Source organism: Aethina tumida, chromosome 3 (assembly GCF_024364675.1).
Source record: "Aethina tumida isolate Nest 87 chromosome 3, icAetTumi1.1, whole genome shotgun sequence".
NCBI classification, from domain to species: domain Eukaryota; kingdom Metazoa; phylum Arthropoda; class Insecta; order Coleoptera; family Nitidulidae; genus Aethina; species Aethina tumida.
In genome coordinates this window covers 16,604,031-16,621,674 of record NC_065437.1, presented here as the reverse complement: position 1 = coordinate 16,621,674, position 17,644 = coordinate 16,604,031, and the positions used below count along the sequence as shown (strand labels likewise).

At 31.4% G+C, this 17,644-nt stretch overlaps 1 protein-coding gene across 1 annotated transcript; it reads left to right on the top strand.

The window, feature by feature from the left end:
- Positions 1-407: 407 nt before the first annotated feature.
- LOC109596318 (uncharacterized) lies at positions 408-2,440 on the top strand. Its single transcript, XM_020011833.2, has 2 exons — positions 408-518; positions 1,402-2,440. Exon 2 carries the CDS (start codon positions 1,409-1,411, stop codon positions 2,378-2,380), a length of 972 nt encoding a protein of 323 aa, XP_019867392.1. The 5' UTR covers positions 408-518; positions 1,402-1,408; the 3' UTR covers positions 2,381-2,440.
- The last annotated feature ends 15,204 nt before the right edge of the window (positions 2,441-17,644 follow it).

Below are 17,644 nucleotides of genomic sequence, written 5' to 3'. Positions count from 1 at the left end.
TGTCTTAATTACTTTTCAGTTTAAAAGCTGTGGCCTCTTTATCGCGTCTAGTATCTTGTTTACTTTAGATTAATTAATATCATATCGGAATGAAAGTACGTTTAATTGCTTATATTAACAATATTTTTTACAATAATTACTGGGAATTTTTTTAGTGGCAGCGTTCCTTAATCAGCCTCGTTATACTCATTACACTTTTAACTGTGTAGTTATAAATGTCAATGTAATTATTCAGCATGCTCGTAATTTTATACTTTCTGTGTTTTATTGTTTTTTTCGCCTTCTATGAACATTCACATAAACTGTGAGGAGCTGTGGGAAAATGCTTCATCAAATGAATTTATTCGGCTTTTGATTTATGTAATTTATCACCAAAATTTATCAAGCAAGCTCCATTAATATTTATATCTTCGAGTTGAACGTCTGGTTTGACATCTAAGTCCTGTCAACATCAATCAAGTCACACAAAATCATGTGATTTAGAAGAAAATACATTAAAACAACCACACCAAGATCAGGTGAGTGCGTCGTAACCTTTGAACTTGCCAAAAACGCACAAAAAGTTACTTTCGTAAAAAAAATTACCGTCGAATATCGGGACCACGCTGCGTAAACAAGCTCAGTTTCAGCAAGGCAATAAATATGGAGGCAGTATTCTGTTCTCACATTTATAATTGAACCGCGGCCAACAACTGTAAAGTTTATTGTGGGGCTTCTGCCGACCGCATCGTATCGGGAAGGCGAGCTTTTCATCAATATTCAGCGATTTATTGACCCTGTTTAATGTTCGCCATAATTCATCCGGCAACAAGACATGATTTCTTTATATATACTCGTTGGTACCTCGCATCGTCTTGTACGCTTTTGTTACAACAAGAACTGTTCTCCGATGCATAAATTTCACTTCAACAAAAATGTCTGAAAATCTTCCTTCATCGACTAGTTCTTGTTTATGGGCGATTAACATCTTGAATGGCCTTTTGTATGTCAGCATTTCCTTTAGTGGAGGCCGCGAACGAAATTAAAAACTTGGCGACTATGTAGTTTAATTAAAAGCGATTATACGTACTTAATAAGTATATTTTATGGCGCCATAAATAAAAATGATATTCAATCGCCATTCAATTTGTCAGTGGCAATTAGTTTGTAAATATTAATTTTTATGTCTTCATTTGTATATTCATACCATTATGCCCTATATGCAAATAAAACGTCCCCGTACAAATGAACAATTTTAATTAAATATTTATATTAAGCATTTGCATAATAATTTTATGTTAGGCTAGATTTTTAATTATGATTAAAAGGGAATGTTTATAAATTACTACAAATAACTGGTTAGGAAGTGTACACCAATAAATTTATGGCTTTGTATACTTACTTAATTATTACATTTTTCAGATAAATAATGAATTTTAATAAAACTCCGGAGTGTCCTAATTACTTAAATTACTTTTACAATGATCCTCCCCCGAAACCTAGAAAAGTTAAATGCCCAGCGGAGGAATCCGAGGAGAAAGTCGTAAAGAAAAAATGCACCGACACAGTGCAAAGATGCAAAAGTCAGTCGAAACGGAAAGAACCGAAACCGCAAAAATTCAATCTATTCGAACCCAGACCTCAAGTGCCCACATACGATCGACTATGCAGCACTTCATCGGAGACCCAGTTTCAACAGAGAAGGGTGCACTACCTCGATCAAGCGACGACTTGTCAACGAGTGGCGGGAGATTGCGACCACGAAAAATCTAGCAGCACAACTCCGGTCCAACAGCCGAAACAAGGAGTAGAAAAATCGTGTTGCACAGTCGAATGGCCATCTCAACCGGTGGAGAAATCCTGTTGCACAAGCGAACCGCCAAGAAAGGTGGAAAAATATTGCTACACACAAAATCAATCGGGCGAGATTGGCAGCCCGACGAAACAAAAGTCGTGTTCGGTGTCGTCGAAACGCGTGACAGTCGAATCGCCCCAACAATACGACTCAACGGAAGAAATATTCTGCAGTAACGTGTCGAGCCGTGGATCTACCGATTCGGAGGCGCAACCTTGCCAGATGAACTCGCAAGGAGACCAACATCTCCAGCATGTCGAATGTGGCGCACAACGACCGATCTTTCAGACGTGTCACGGACAGGAACGCGTCCTTATTGGGCCCGTCAAGCTCATGAGGGTCAGGGAGGGTGGACACAGGAATTTGTTTAAGGAGCGGGTCGGAGATTGGGCGAGGGTGACGCTCAATAATCCTACAGATTATCAAAGGATCCGGCTGATACCGAAGCACAATTTGAAAAGTCTTATCAAAAATATAAACTGTTGTAAATGTCCGCGTCAACCTATTCAAGTATTTAATTTTAAGTCAGTGGAACGAGATTGTTAGTGCAAAAAGGGCAAAACAAAATTTTTATTTAAATTTTCAATAAAAACCCATTGATACTAATGTTTTTTGAACTGGATTTGTCAGTAAGACATTTGTTTCTGTGAAAACTTGTATGACGGTATCTTAACCTAAATCGACATATTTTAAGTTCTTAATAATAGTAATTCTTAATAAGTAAAAAATAAGTAAGTACCAAAATATATGAACATTGTTATGTATTTAAAGAATTTTAACAAGCACACGGTGTCTTTATATTGTAAAATGAGCTTATCGAGTGGCGTCGACGTTGGATAGCGGACGGTCACAATGTAAATCATGCCAGCATGTGGGCCCATCTATGATTCCTGTGGACCAGCCACAATAATTTGTACCACGGACCCATAAACAAACATCTCCGACGGTATCCAGTAGTGTGAACCGCTTTACTTATCCTCGACCCAGCTAAACATTACCCTTGTCTATGTGTTGATTTTAAGAACAAGAAGAGCTATTTATAAAGTACAGAAAAAAAATGTAATGTAGTAAATAATTCACTTAATTAACAAGGTAAGTATTAATTAATTTTTTATTTAATTATGCGTCAATAGTTTGATTATAATTTTAATAAAACAAGCAAGATTTTTAATACAACAAATTAGACCTATATTTATGTTCGACATCTTTTGTATCTTTTGTCCAGAGAAAGGTAGAAAAAATTTGACTTTTGAGCTAAACCGAAGTAATCTTAATTATTTAAAATATTTTATAATTACAAATTTTATTCGTAATGTAATCTTTGATTTCTCTTTTAATTTGTTTTATCTTGCTAGAAAATATAGATTTATAGTTTTAAACTTTTTGAAAAAAAAATATTTTTCAATAAAATACTTTCAACTAAAAAAGTTGTTATGGACATAAGTTCGGAATGATATCATATACACGAATGAATATATAAAAATAATTTTGGAATAGCATAACTATTTTGATAAATAACTTCTCAACATCTAATCAACAACATTTCGACACATTTCCATAAGAAAATTTTCACTTTCCCAATCATGTTCTTTGCTGATTATTTAATTCCAGATGCTGCTATAGATGTTCAATTGGATTTAAGTCAATACTACTAATTAACTGTTGGTTATTTGGTACCATGTTTACTTCCAAAAGGCCTCTTTACATAGAGACTACCAGATAATTTTTTTGGATTCTGTTGCGTTCATCAACAACTGGATTTGTTTTTCGTGGACATGTTTTTACATATATCTGCATGTTAAATTTTCCCAAAATTTTTGAAACAGTACCTTGACTAATTATTAAATTTTGTAAAATATGGTATTTATTCAGTATATTACTATGAAAATCTATTATACGATTCGTTTTTTTACAGAATTGAGATCGAAATTTATGATTTACATCAAATCCGAATTATACCAGAGATTTCTGTAAGCGAGAAACGCTTACTCAACATCATAAATGCCCAAAATTCTTTACTGTAGATGAAAGTGTACTTCAATTTTTATCAGTCGCGCCTTTTCAGCTTGTCGGAAGGTTCCTTACATATACTGTACTTTATTAGTTTAAATTAGTGTTTTTGTTGGGGATAAGAAAGAATCATTCCCACGTTTTCCAGTGTTTTGGTTAAAAGTACACTATCAGTAAATTTATAACTATCAATTGATATACTACAAGTATGCACACAACTAAACTTATTTGAAATCTATCAAGTTATTAATGTCTTCTTGGAGAACATTTCCCCATATTTCTAAAGCTGCCGGTATAAGTTGTTCTGTGTTGTCTGAGATACTTTGACCAGCTCTAGTTCTTCTTTAAAGGTTATCCCATAAGTGCTCAATGGGATTAATATCCTATAGAAGGCCACTCTAATTTGAACACATCTTCTATTTCCAAACTCTATTGATATAGTGCATTATCCTGGATAAATACGAAACAATACCCAAAAGCACCTCTACAGAGACTTACTACAGGTTGAAGCACTAAATCCACATATCTTTGACCGGTTGGTGATTGTCTAATAGTAATCAAAGGAGTCTTTTCACCAAGCATAATGCATTACACTTCCACCTTTATAATTGGGAACCGATCACGAACCGAAACACGAATTCGCCGATCGACTGATTATAGACCAATTCTGGTCTCATCCGAACATACTTCAGATGACCATGCTCCAAACACTGACTTAAGGGGCGAACTCTATTTTGCGTTGATAGTTGTGGAATCTCTTACTCTTAAGTCTTCCTAATAGTTTCATCCGAAAAACTAAACTGCGAGTTAAAAAACGGTGCTGACCTTTTGCGATGGCTCTTCCACGGCTTCTCCTGGGCCTATTTTTAAGGTTCTCAACTCCAGACATCTTGAATAACCTCTGCGATATGCCTTTCTCTGACAGAACAATAATTTTTTCCCTTTGGACTTATAACCCCACATAAGACATTTTAAATAAAATTTGTGAAGATAAGTAAGTTCACTTCACTACTACCATACATGAGAACAGTGAAATTGACAATACAGGAACAAATCTTATCAGGCATTTATATTTTTTATCGAAAAAAGAAAACATTCGCCTTTTATTGACTATTTTTTTTATTCAAACAATTCTTTTTTGTGAATACTAGGTGACTCCATATAAGTTTGGTTGTATGTATGTTTTACTTCAGTCCATGGAAAAAGACTTAATTTTAAATATATGAAGTGAATACAGTGTTTTAAACAACTGTTTACTTACAATACAATACAATACACAAAAATACAATATTAAAAAATTATTTATAAGATATGCATTTTATGGACAATTAGTAAGTTCCAAATAGCTGTATATATAGTTATAAATTTATTTCAGTTTTTCTTACATTTTTGAAATAAATAAAACAATTATTAATGTGGTTAAAAAGCAACGAAATGGAAATTCCGGTCTTAAAATAGTAGCGATCCTACGCGTTGCATAATGGTCGTGAGAGTGTGGCAAAATTGTGGCGACCGCTAAATATGTGTGTCACTGAATAACAAGGCGGCATCCGGAAAATAATAGAGAACTCTACTTATCTATCAATGTATGCCCCGAGATCAGGCCACGAATTAACCTGCAAATAGAAGCCGGCGCTAATTTACTCTCTGACGCCGACAAATTTATTCAGTTAATTCAACTGTTCTTATTATGCAACATGCGTAGATGTTGGAAGGAAACCAATTTGTGTAGCAGCAACTGATTTCTTGCAATGCCAAAAAGTTATTTATTTAGTAACCGATCACATGTACAATTTTTGAGATAAAGACCACAGTGTACGGCATATACGGTGCAAGGGTGTATAATTTAATGAGCGATTGAAGGAATGAAAATAGCTGGGCAGACGGTCTCTCGGTGTTTTCGTTTTTGTTTCGCGAGCAAACGAAAAGTATGCAATAAGATATCCGTAATATTTTGTACTAATGTTCCCCATAACTCTGATCAAAAGACAAGTTATGTTCCTGTAGTAACACTTTGTGTGTGGTGGTGGGAACAACAACGGAGCGCCGAGGTCGTACATGGTGGCGCTCATGTATTGCTTACTGATTTACATATGCGGCTTGATAAACGATGGGGATTCATCCAGGCGTACTCACAAAGATCGTGGGTCATTGAATACTGCTTTTCACGATGTAAATTATTGTACCTAACTATTGGACGATTTATGATGCGTCTTCTAAATTTCTTCTAAAAGTGCCTTTTGATGAAATTAATACTTTAGTTATTTATATCTAATTAATTATCTAAGGACAAAACACAAAAACTTCTTAAAAATGCAACAGGAACTAATATTTGTTAGCATTTAGTAGAACATTGATTCTATGTCTTGGTACGGTGAGTGAAACGCTGCTTTTTGAATTAAGTCTTAGCACGTTAAATCCAGTGGAGAAGAAACTTCCATTATTTGCGGCATAAAAAATAATGCTTTTTTACCGTTAATACATCTGTCACATAATAAACTAGACTTTTAAAATAAAATGTAAATGTCACAATTTAAAAAGCAAATATCTACAGATGCCAGTTCCAAGTTTTTTCTTAATGATGATTTGTCAGTCTAATTAAGAATGCAGTTAATACATCTACGAAATTGTTTATAAATATTGATGGGATTGACAGTTGCTGGTTAATGATGGCATGCCAGCGAAATGAAGGGTGTTATTTGCATGATTTCAGTAATTGCATTGCCATAAAATTAAAAAGCAATGCTGGCGATATTTGCATACACCTACAAAGAAAAACAAGTGCATGGTTTGTATTCATCGTTTTAACCACCTTTTATTTTTTTATTTAAATTATATTTTTTCATAAATAAATATCTTTCTAGGTGATGTCAAGTAAAAACGCTAATAACTGCTTATTTAGCGGAACTATTATATAGGGCTCTTTTGAAGAAAACATTTAAAATTATCTCAGATAAATAAACAAAGCAGCAAAATATTCCTATTAAACAATTAAGTACGAGTTTCTTATTAATTTTTGGAATTAGATAATAATAAGACAAGAAAGTTTACCAATATCCTTAAAACTTGGAGAATAGGAATAGATTAAAATGTAATTTCTTTAAATATGTGATCCCAATGACGTAATTTATCTGTTATAATTGTAATTTAACTTTCACACTGTTTTTTAACCTTTAAAATTTTAAAATATAGAAAGCTTCATATTTTTTTAGGGTAATCCGAATATGCTGAATACGAAAACCATATTTTATCTTCTTTTCCGCCATTCACTTAGATACTGACAAATTGATGGTCTCATTGTTTTGGCGGATCATTTTGCTTGATGCACCAAAATTGACGATTTAGATTAATATTTCGTTAGAAATGTTAATAAATTATGCATTCAACGGTATAGTAATTAGTTTCGATTGAAAGTAAATAACTTTGACGGTTTTCAATCTGATCTACCATTATTATTTTCGATAATTTCGACATTTTAAGCACCACGTGAAACAAAATCGGATAAAAAATGAAAGAATTCTGACAAACAGGTTGTGTAAGTGTGCTGCTAAATTTCGAAATTGTTCATTCATACTAACTGTGTGAGCCAATGAAAAATGCTAATAACTGATTAAAATTCCCTGTAATTTTGGTAGTATGAATTGTACTACATTTACATTCTAGTTCCTTTTTAAAAGGTCTTCAAACCCTTACATTTTATAACTAATAGTGAATATTAACTCAATTCTCTCAGGAGCAGCTCATGAACTCGTTAAAAATTTTTTTGAAGAATCCTCATATCCAAGACATTAGAAAGGTGAGTAAATTGTGCATCTAATGGTCACTAAATTGTTTCGAATGCAGAAAAAATATCTGAATTCATGCAACTTTTAACTATTTTCAGTAACTTTCACAAATTGAGTATTTTTTCAACAACAAATAATTCCAACATACCAATTTTTACATTTTTAATAGTTAGTTTATACAATTATAAGCATTTCAAATCCTGATAGCCTATGATCAGGTAAAAAATGAACATGTTATGATGTTTCATCCATTCTTCGACTTCGACGTTCACAGATTTGCTCGTTAATGAAGCACTGATAACTTTTTTCTGTTTCATCAATAATTATGTATTATTAAGAATTGAAAAATGAAGAGAAAATAAATGCTGATTATCTTATTTGGACCTCAAAATCGAAACATTTTGGTATAAAGCTGTTTAAGAATAAATGAGAATTAATTAAAACCCTTATATTGTATAATAACTAGTGAATATTTACTCAATTATCTCAGAAGCAATTCATGAAGTCGTTTTTTGAGCAATCCAAATATCCAAATTATGCCAAATATTTCCCTTCATTACTTCAAAAATACATCCCAATTTTCAGCTATTTCTCATTCATTTTTAGACATCTTCGTACCAAAATATTTCGATTTTCAGGTTTAAATAAGATAATCAACATTTATTTTCTCTTCAGTTTTCAATTCTGGTGAAATAGAAAAGAAATGTAACTTCTTCAGGGACGAACAAATGATGGTGGACTATCTGTGAACGTTGAAGTCGAAGTTTAAATTGGTGAAACAGATAACACTATAACATTTTCATTTTTTATCCAATTATGGACTACCAGGATATGAAATGCTTATTATTGTATAAACTAATGATTAAAAATATAAAAATTGATATGTTGGAATTATTTGTTGTTGAAAGAAGTTACCCAATTTATCAAATTTACTAAAAAAGGTTAAAAATTGCATGAATTTGGTATTTCCACAGCTGTAATTCAAATACTTTTTCACTTTTCGAAATAATTTAAGAACCATTGGATATACAATTTACTCACCTTTCTAATGTCATGACGTTAATTATGGACGACGCATTAAGCAAAATTTCTAAATTAATGGTCCAAATGAATGAATAAATAAATAAATATTTGTATAATGTATATTATAATATATAAATAATATTATTTGGCAATGGATTTTGATTAGTTTCCTCAACTTTTTTAAATAGTTATTATACTTCTATAGGTTTTGGCAAATATGGTGAATATATATGTAAATAAAGACAAATACATAGATATGTTTGACAAATAAGTGTTTCAGATAGTTTACTTAACTGAAAATATACACATGACACCAGTAAAAAATTAAAAAAATGACTAGCTTAATATAAGTTAGGTAAATACTTGCTTTTCTGGATTGTGCTTTTGAAAAATCTATTGAGAAATAAATTCCAAACACATTTTGGTACCCCCGACAAGCATGACTACTCTTTTAATTACGCCGATGATGAATCGGCACTGCGCCAATCCGTAGAGGTAATATCTTAATAATAAGATATGAAGTTGATTCGCGAAATTTACGATAATGTCCGATCGACGGCATAACTCCCCCGGTACAATTCCTCGTAGCCGGAGCTGATGCCGAGTGAATTAATTAATTTCCCCGTTAAAAGTAAGGACCTGGAAGTGCCGCGCACAGAATGGACGTCCCGTCGTCGCGTCGCAGCGGGACGTCCGGTGTGGGTCTTGGATACCGCCGCTCGCACACCTCTGCCAGCTCCCAGCTTGGGCGCCACAGACCAATAAACAATTGACTGGAAACCTATAAATATCGTTATAAATTTCAGCCGATATTCATTCTAGTCGATCTCGCGCATACAACCTCACCCCATGTATATGCATGAGGCCGCGGTTTTAATTATTCACGGATCCTCATTGTCGGAACGGCGCACAATCAAGCATCCAGAACGCATGAAATGTTCTACTCTCGATTTTTCTCTTATTGGGCTTGTTAACGAGCTAACTTATAATCGTGTAAATGCTAATTGCCCAAGTACTAATATGCTACTGTCAAATTTATTTACTGCCGTCCCACCATACTTCTTCCAATTACAATGCAAGAAACCGTTGTACATTTTCTTTACAAGGGCACAACTTAAAATCATTCTACTTATTTGGTATTATGCAAGATCGTTTTAACTAAAGGATTATTCTTCTTGGTGTAAATGATAATAAAACTTACACATTTAAGCTGGCGGCTGGGATTAATGATCCAGAACAAAAGGCTGTGGTGTGTTTTATAGACCACAGTAAAATGAATAACATTATGTTATAAATACATTATTATATTATCAAAAATAAATTCCAGAAATCCAGAGTTGTAAAGCTTCAAAACTAATATTTTTTTTCAATATTTTCGCTTTTGGTTTTGTTTCTTGTATTCTCGTTCCAAATTTTATTTTTGAGCGTCTAATCTTAAATAAAAGACTGATAACAAGATAATTTTTATTAAAAATATCATTAAATGTTATCAAACCTTAGTCAAATAAAGCGAAGCATCTAAAGAATCTAAAGAATCTAAAGAATCTAAAGAATCTAAAGAATCTAAAGAATCTAAAGAATCTAAAGAATCTAAAGAATCTAAAGAATCTAAAGAATCTAAAGAATCTAAAGAATCTAAAGAATCTAAAGAATCTAAAGAATCTAAAGAATCTAAAGAATCTAAAGAATCTAAAGAATCTAAAGAATCTAAAGAATCTACAGAATCTAAAGAATCTAAAGAATCTAAAGAATCTATAGAATCCAAAGAATCTAAAGAATCTAAAAAATCTAAAGAATCTAATATTATTCTATCACAACAAAATATTTTATCTTTTACACATCCGATAATGGTGAGTTAAATTCTGCCAATGATCTCTCTTTTCATTGTTCGATAATCTATCAATTATTAATATCACTAGTTTAGCCAACATTCGTTAATCATTAAAAGTAACAATTAATACTCTTTGTTGGTATTTTAAATTTCTAAATATTATGTTTTTCAAAAATTTATTTTTATTATAGTATTTATAAAAGTTAAAGCAAAATGATAAGCATATTGCCTTATTTTAGAACTAAATGATTCTAATAACAGAAATAAATATCAATAAGAAATTAAATCAAAGACAGGCTTGTACCCTACGTAGCATACTTAGATCATCCAGAAGACTTTGATGCAAAGCGTCCCATATTTCTGGAAGAAGTTTTCTTAATTCTCTGACAGTATGAGCACGGACCTGATGAGCAATTAATGATCTTCCAAGCATATCCTAGGTAAATTCTATGCAATTCAGATCAGGGGAGAAGGCTGGTAAGGGCAGGCGCCCAATTTGGGCATTTTCTATGTGTGGTCTAGCGTGTCGTCAAAAAATCGAACATTTGGTTTCAAATTTCATCGATAATGTTCAACAATGTCATCGATAATGTCTGTTGCTTTAATTTCACCGGTCATGCTACGGTCGCTGATGTAGAACCTCGTTCTGTCTCCAAGAAAAATACTACCTTAAACCATTTTGGATCCATCGTGAATTTCACCCACATAACGTCGATTTATTCTTTGACTTGGTCTTCACACTCGAACTGACCTTCTATCACTAAATACTCCAAAAATGAACACCATAGTATTCCACTTTTCACAGCACAATTCTCTTTCCTAATCCCAAGATAACCTCGCTGCACGAGGCAGGCTGGAGAGGTAGTTGCAGTATGGGTCTGCAAGTGAGTCTTGCATCATTTAACCGATTTAAAACTGTCCTTGGGCTTATATGACATCCAATAACCAAAATCAGGTCTAGTCTGAGAAGTGTGCAGTTCCTTTTGAGTTACACAATACGGATTAGCCACAACAACTTGTCTTGAGCAGGTCTAAAGCATTCCTACAACACGTGTTTTAAGAAAAGGCAGTAAAAATTGGTTAAAATCAAACTGAATATTTAAATATCAACTGAAACCCATAATGCATTTTTTCGACCTCGTTTCTATTCACAAATATTCAACGTATGCAGGACGTATAAAAATGTATGATTAAATTCATAGTTTTGGTCGAAATATGTTAATATACTAACTTTTTTCGATTGTAAGAAACCCACTCCAATCCCGAGATCTCGGGTTTGGTGAACTACCGCCCCCGGAACTATCCAGACAGATACAAGAGGCCTTCCCTCTTGGCTGCCTGAATGAATAAGTTCCCATCTGCCCTTCTGGGTTATAGCTTTTAGAGCTGGTCCCCGATGGAGAGTGGTTTTTAGTCCGTGAGAATCGGACACTTGCCTCCGAATTCCGTTCAGGAGTGCGTCTAGTAAGATTTTCCACTCTCTAGTCCAAAAACAAAAAAAAAAAAAAGATTGTAAGAAATGCTTTTTTGGGTCAAATTCCATCTGGTTGATACAATCAGCATTTGACAAAAATTAAATTAAAACTTGTCCCCTATGGCAACAATATTTATTTACACATCATAATTAATTAAAACGTCAAAAACTCGCAAAGAATTTCAACACCCAAGGCTTACATGAAGATAGGAAGACAGTTATGGTAATCCATTGAAAAAGAAATATGTACCGGCGATAAAATTACAAAAATCCTTTGTTAAAATAAATTCATACGTGGCCACGAGCAATTATGAAATAAACAATTATAACCAACAAATGTGTGTCGTGCAATTAAGGTTGGGATATAAGGAAAGAGATAAACCGGCTTCTGGTCTTTACGGAATACCTGTATGTCCTGCAGCGATATACATATAATTATGCTCTCAATTGTCATAATTACTAATAATTGGTGGTATTTTTCATTGTGAGAAGACACGTACATGCCTTTTCCAGCGAAGGTGTTGCATTCACAATTATGTTTTGTTTATGGAATCGATACGTTTCTATTCGGTTTAATGAGAAAAAGAAACTAGAATTAATGGCTATTAAATTGCTTAATTGTGGGGTAAAATTGACAATTAAAACAATTTTAAAAATTCCATACTATGTTATTATTTGGAGACTTAAATGTAAAAGGAGCAAAAGAATATCTTTTATATTTCATAAAATTGCACCTTACAGATAAAAACAAACGTAAGAACATAAAATATTTTAAAGCAAACTTAATATCAAAATTTTTTTAAAGTGAAGTTTAAAGTTATTTTGTTTTAATTATATTTGTTAACACATTCATTAAAGAATTCATATTCCATTAATTTTGGTGTACAGTTTGGGGTAACATATTCAAAAATTCAGAAAATATATGAGATATATCTTTACGATGGGTAGGACACTTATTGACTAGCGTGGTATATATATAATGAGGTGGTCAATTTTATCGTGATGTATTTTATTCTTCGCCACTTCTATTTTACGCTGAAGGTCCCCGAGAGTTTGTGCATCTTATCTAATAAGCCGCAGAACAACAATCAACAACATGGAATAAATTTACATAGGAATTAACCCTTGTAATATGAGATCGAATATTATCCTGTTGGAAAACTGGATTTTGGAGATACACAACAGATGGGGTACCACAATTTCCTTTAGTAAAACTATAGGCAATGACATCCTTAACCACCAAAGCTTTAATGCACAGACATCTCCACAAAAATGTGGACCTCGATTTTTTCGCTCTGGTTTCTGAGATGTAAACAAAAGTGAGACTCATCATTGAAGATGACCTCATTCCTTTTTTAAAATTATTGTACTCTATCAGTCCAATATTTGACGACTCTGTTGCATTGTGAGAAGGAGCACAAACTGGGGACGGCAATGAAAATGTTTCAAAGACCCGATTCTGTAGTAAACACATCCTCCCTTGGTAAGAAAGAAAGTAATGTAGTGGAACTAAATTTCTAAGTCGGCCGTTTTGACGATGTATTCCTGAACTACTCTTAGGTCACTCAAGACATTCTTCAAACCAGCTTCCTGGACGGTTCCATGCAGTCCTTCGACTCCGCATCAACTGATTGATAATTTTCACAAACAAAAGCCATGCCTTTTTAAGCTAATAATACGCCTTCTTTCTGACGATATTTGAAATGAAAATAAAGATCGTTTAGATACAACTAAAGTAAAATAAATACTTAACTGTGTCTGCAATATATAAATTTAAAAAAATATTTTTCAAGTAAAAAATGTAGTACATCAAAATGCCTCAAAAAACAACCTTAAAAATGTAACCGTATGGATGAATGCACCCAAAAAATTTGTTAAAATTCACTTGTTCAATATGTTCCCTTTTCTATGTCACTGTGTATTTAGCGAAATAATATGTTATATAAATATAATAATTTATTTGGTTTAATTCCCCATTTTTATGTTCAAAAAATGAAGTCAAATCAGGACTTTGAACACTTTGATGAAATCAATTTATCTTTAAAAACTAAATTTTTCAGAATAATATTTTATTCACATTTTAGTATCAAACTGGATACAATAGCATTCATCAACAAACTGTGATATATATTTATTGCAAATATCAATTTTATAAGTAAATTAATTTGTAGAACATACTTTAAATTAGCAGTAGCAACATTGAAGAAAAATATTCAAAAAACAAATGGTTATTATTATCTCTTTATTTAAATTAAAATGTTTAAAGAGACTTTTTTATAAGGAGTATTATATACATCTTTTCGTCGACAATTAAAATGCTGATATGTTTCAGTAGTTCTATTGTAAAAAATTATCTAAATTATATGACATATGTATAATATCATGCGATTCTTTGAAAAGGACGTTCATTGAAATAAAAAGCAGTACATATAGAATTAATGAATAGTTTTCATTAAAATAATGGACGGTGTACATTGGAATAATAAGCAACATTAATTGAAATAGAAAACAGTATTCAAACGAAGAACTGACGAAGTGTATTCATAAAATAACGAACCATCGTATTCACAGAAAAATTGAAACAAACCTGTTTAATTAAGTCAACGAATGTTCTCGTTGAAATTGTAGCTACCAATCATCTTAGTATTGACAACGTACTTTGAGTGGATGAAACGGAATTTCTTTAATTCGTCGAAAGCATATGTAATCTTTATACAATTACTTTATACAAAAACTTTTATATAATTTTTATAAAAATTTTCTAACCTTTTATGTCGTATTTTAATTCGTTCGTGCGTAATTCTCGAGCTTCTCTCATTCTTTGAGATATGTTATATTAGGAAACAAAATTTCTATGTAGAATTTAGTAGTAACTTTAAAAAAAATAACTGACAACAAAATAGACCATAATCAATCGATAAAGTAACTTCGAAATAGTAGGTAGCTGTCTCAATGGTACGTGTCGTTTCAACTGTTTTCTAATTTTGACTGATATTTACATATACAGGATAGAATCATTAAAAAAATCACAATTCATAACCATAGTTTGACCACCAAAGAATTTATATTAATCCTGATTTTATAAAAATGTTTGAAATTTTTTACAATAAATAATTTTTGTCATATTCACAATTGAAAATAATTTATAAACTTATTTAGGAGTGTCCATTCAAACAGAAATATCTCTACATAAAGCAGTTTTAAGAGAAATAATCGAAGAGCAAACATATTCAAGATCAAATGAGTATTACACAAATAGAAAATGACTAAAGAGGAGATTATCTAAAAAAATAATAAATAATAACTAAATAGGTTTAGTGTTGTTTAAAACAACAATTTTCCTGTACCAATACTTCAATATAGAAAATCTAGAGTATCATAATAAATTTCGACAATTAGAATATAACTTACCATAAATGCCATATGCTATTAAATTAACAAGAAAAATATATATGAATGCACATTTATTTAAATGATTATGTCCATTAACATTTTACAAACATATGTTTTTACTTTATTTTAAATTATGATATATTTTCGTCAATTTTCAAGTTATATTTGAATTTAAATAAATTTCTCTATTTTTTTTCTTTCGAAGGATTCCTTATAATAAAATCAAAGGAATGATCACGAAACCCTTAATTTTTACATCATTTTCTTCCTCTAATTCAGGACAGGATTGTTTTTAACAATTGATAATGGTTTCCGATATAATATCGATGATCTAATACTTTGTTTATGTCTTTAACACATTGCATTCTAAGATTCTATTGAAAATTCAGTGATGGTAATGACAATTTACATTTTGTGTGGCACACTGACCAAGTGGTTGTAATTTTGATGTCATGTTTGAAAAAAATGAGGTTTGACATATTGTACTTATTTTTCTTCGGATTTCGATTTACTAAAAATGTTAGCAAATATTTCGTTCGAGTTATCACAACATTCGACTTACCCATGTCACGTGTGTTATCAATATTCATATTTAGAATTAAATGGTATAAATTTTCATTTTACAATTCTAATAGAGGAAATTAATATAATCAATTAAAAATATTAACAATTTGCAAACATTGTTAGTATTTGATGTATAAATTAGAAATATTAGAGAATTCATTGTTTCTTTAGAGTTTTGACTTTGTAAATAATTATTAACAACAACAAAATACATCAATATTTGTAAAAATACAAGTATTTTTGAGAAGAAATAATATATAATGTTATATTGTGATCAAAAATAAATAAATAATTAAGATGAGGGAAAAAAACAATGGATGTCTGATTTTGTTTGAAAACTAGTTGAATATTTGTGATTTTGTTTGAATATAAATTTATTCATTATAATCAGACCAATTAAATATAGCGATCAATTTGAAAATTTAAATAATTTTATCCTGGTTATTATGTTTAAAAATGTGTATTGAAAATAACTCCCCTTTATAAATTTAACAATTACATAATTAAACAATAAAAAAAAATAATTTTACTGATGTTGTTTTGGGCTGGCAAAAAGTAGGGGAATTTATTCTATTTAAAGTTTTATTACTACAAATAATTTGTAATTATTGTATTTTAATTAATTCTACATTATTGTAAAATTTCCATTATTACAAATAACTTTCAAACACCTTCTTTCATGGTTGGTCAATAATATTTGTATCCATATTTTACTAGGTTTTTTTGTAGAAATATGAATAAATATTACTGATTACTATAATCTTTGCCTTATTTTTTTGATCACTCTCTCCCATAAGTTTTGAATGGAGTTTAATCGGGAAATTGACATGGATAGTTAATAACATTAATTTTTTTCCTTAAAAGCCACTACTTATTTTAAAGTGTGTTTCCGGTGAATATCTTGTTGAAAATAAAGTTTTAGTGGCATATTTTTATCAGAGTATGGTACTATGTTATGTTGTTCCACAATATTTCTTTATACATAAAACGATCCATGATACCATTACCGACCTGTCGCCGTGTTTAATAGTGAGTAAGGTAAACTTTCGGTTAAACTTTTCATGAATAGGTCGCTTTACATGTAAAATCTCATCACTGCTAACCAGATTAAACATGACCTCATCACTCCAGATCGCTCGTTCCCAATCATTTAAGATCCAGTGTAAAAAGGACCTGGTAAAATCAACTGTGGCTCGTCTGTTCTTCTCTGATAGTAGTGGTTTTTTGGCTGGCATTCTCGCATAAAGACCCCCTTGTAGTAATCAGTCTCTTACGGTACTTGAAGACATATTAATTCCAAGTTGTGTCTCAAGTAGTCCTTTTATTTTATTGGAACTGAGGGAAAGATCCTTTTTGGAGAAAGATAAAATTTATTTATCCTGAAACCTATTGGTTTTTCTTGGTCTTTTAATTTCATTTTTTCCTTCCACATTACCAAATCTTGAAAATTGTTGTAAAACACGCATTACAATCGAGGGATTTTGATTTTTTCCCTCTAATTTTAATTCGGAAAATAATTTCTTGCCACGATGCATTATATTAACTCAGTTTACTTTGGTGTATACTGTAAAACTAAAAATTATTGTGGATTTTGTGGAGATTAGTGACATTTAGTAAAAAGTTCCTCCACTTACCAGCCGAATATTTAGTTTTTTGATATGTAGGTACCAGAATTATTTTTAATACAAAAAATATTCACCGACATGTTTGTATACAGTGTGTTCATAATT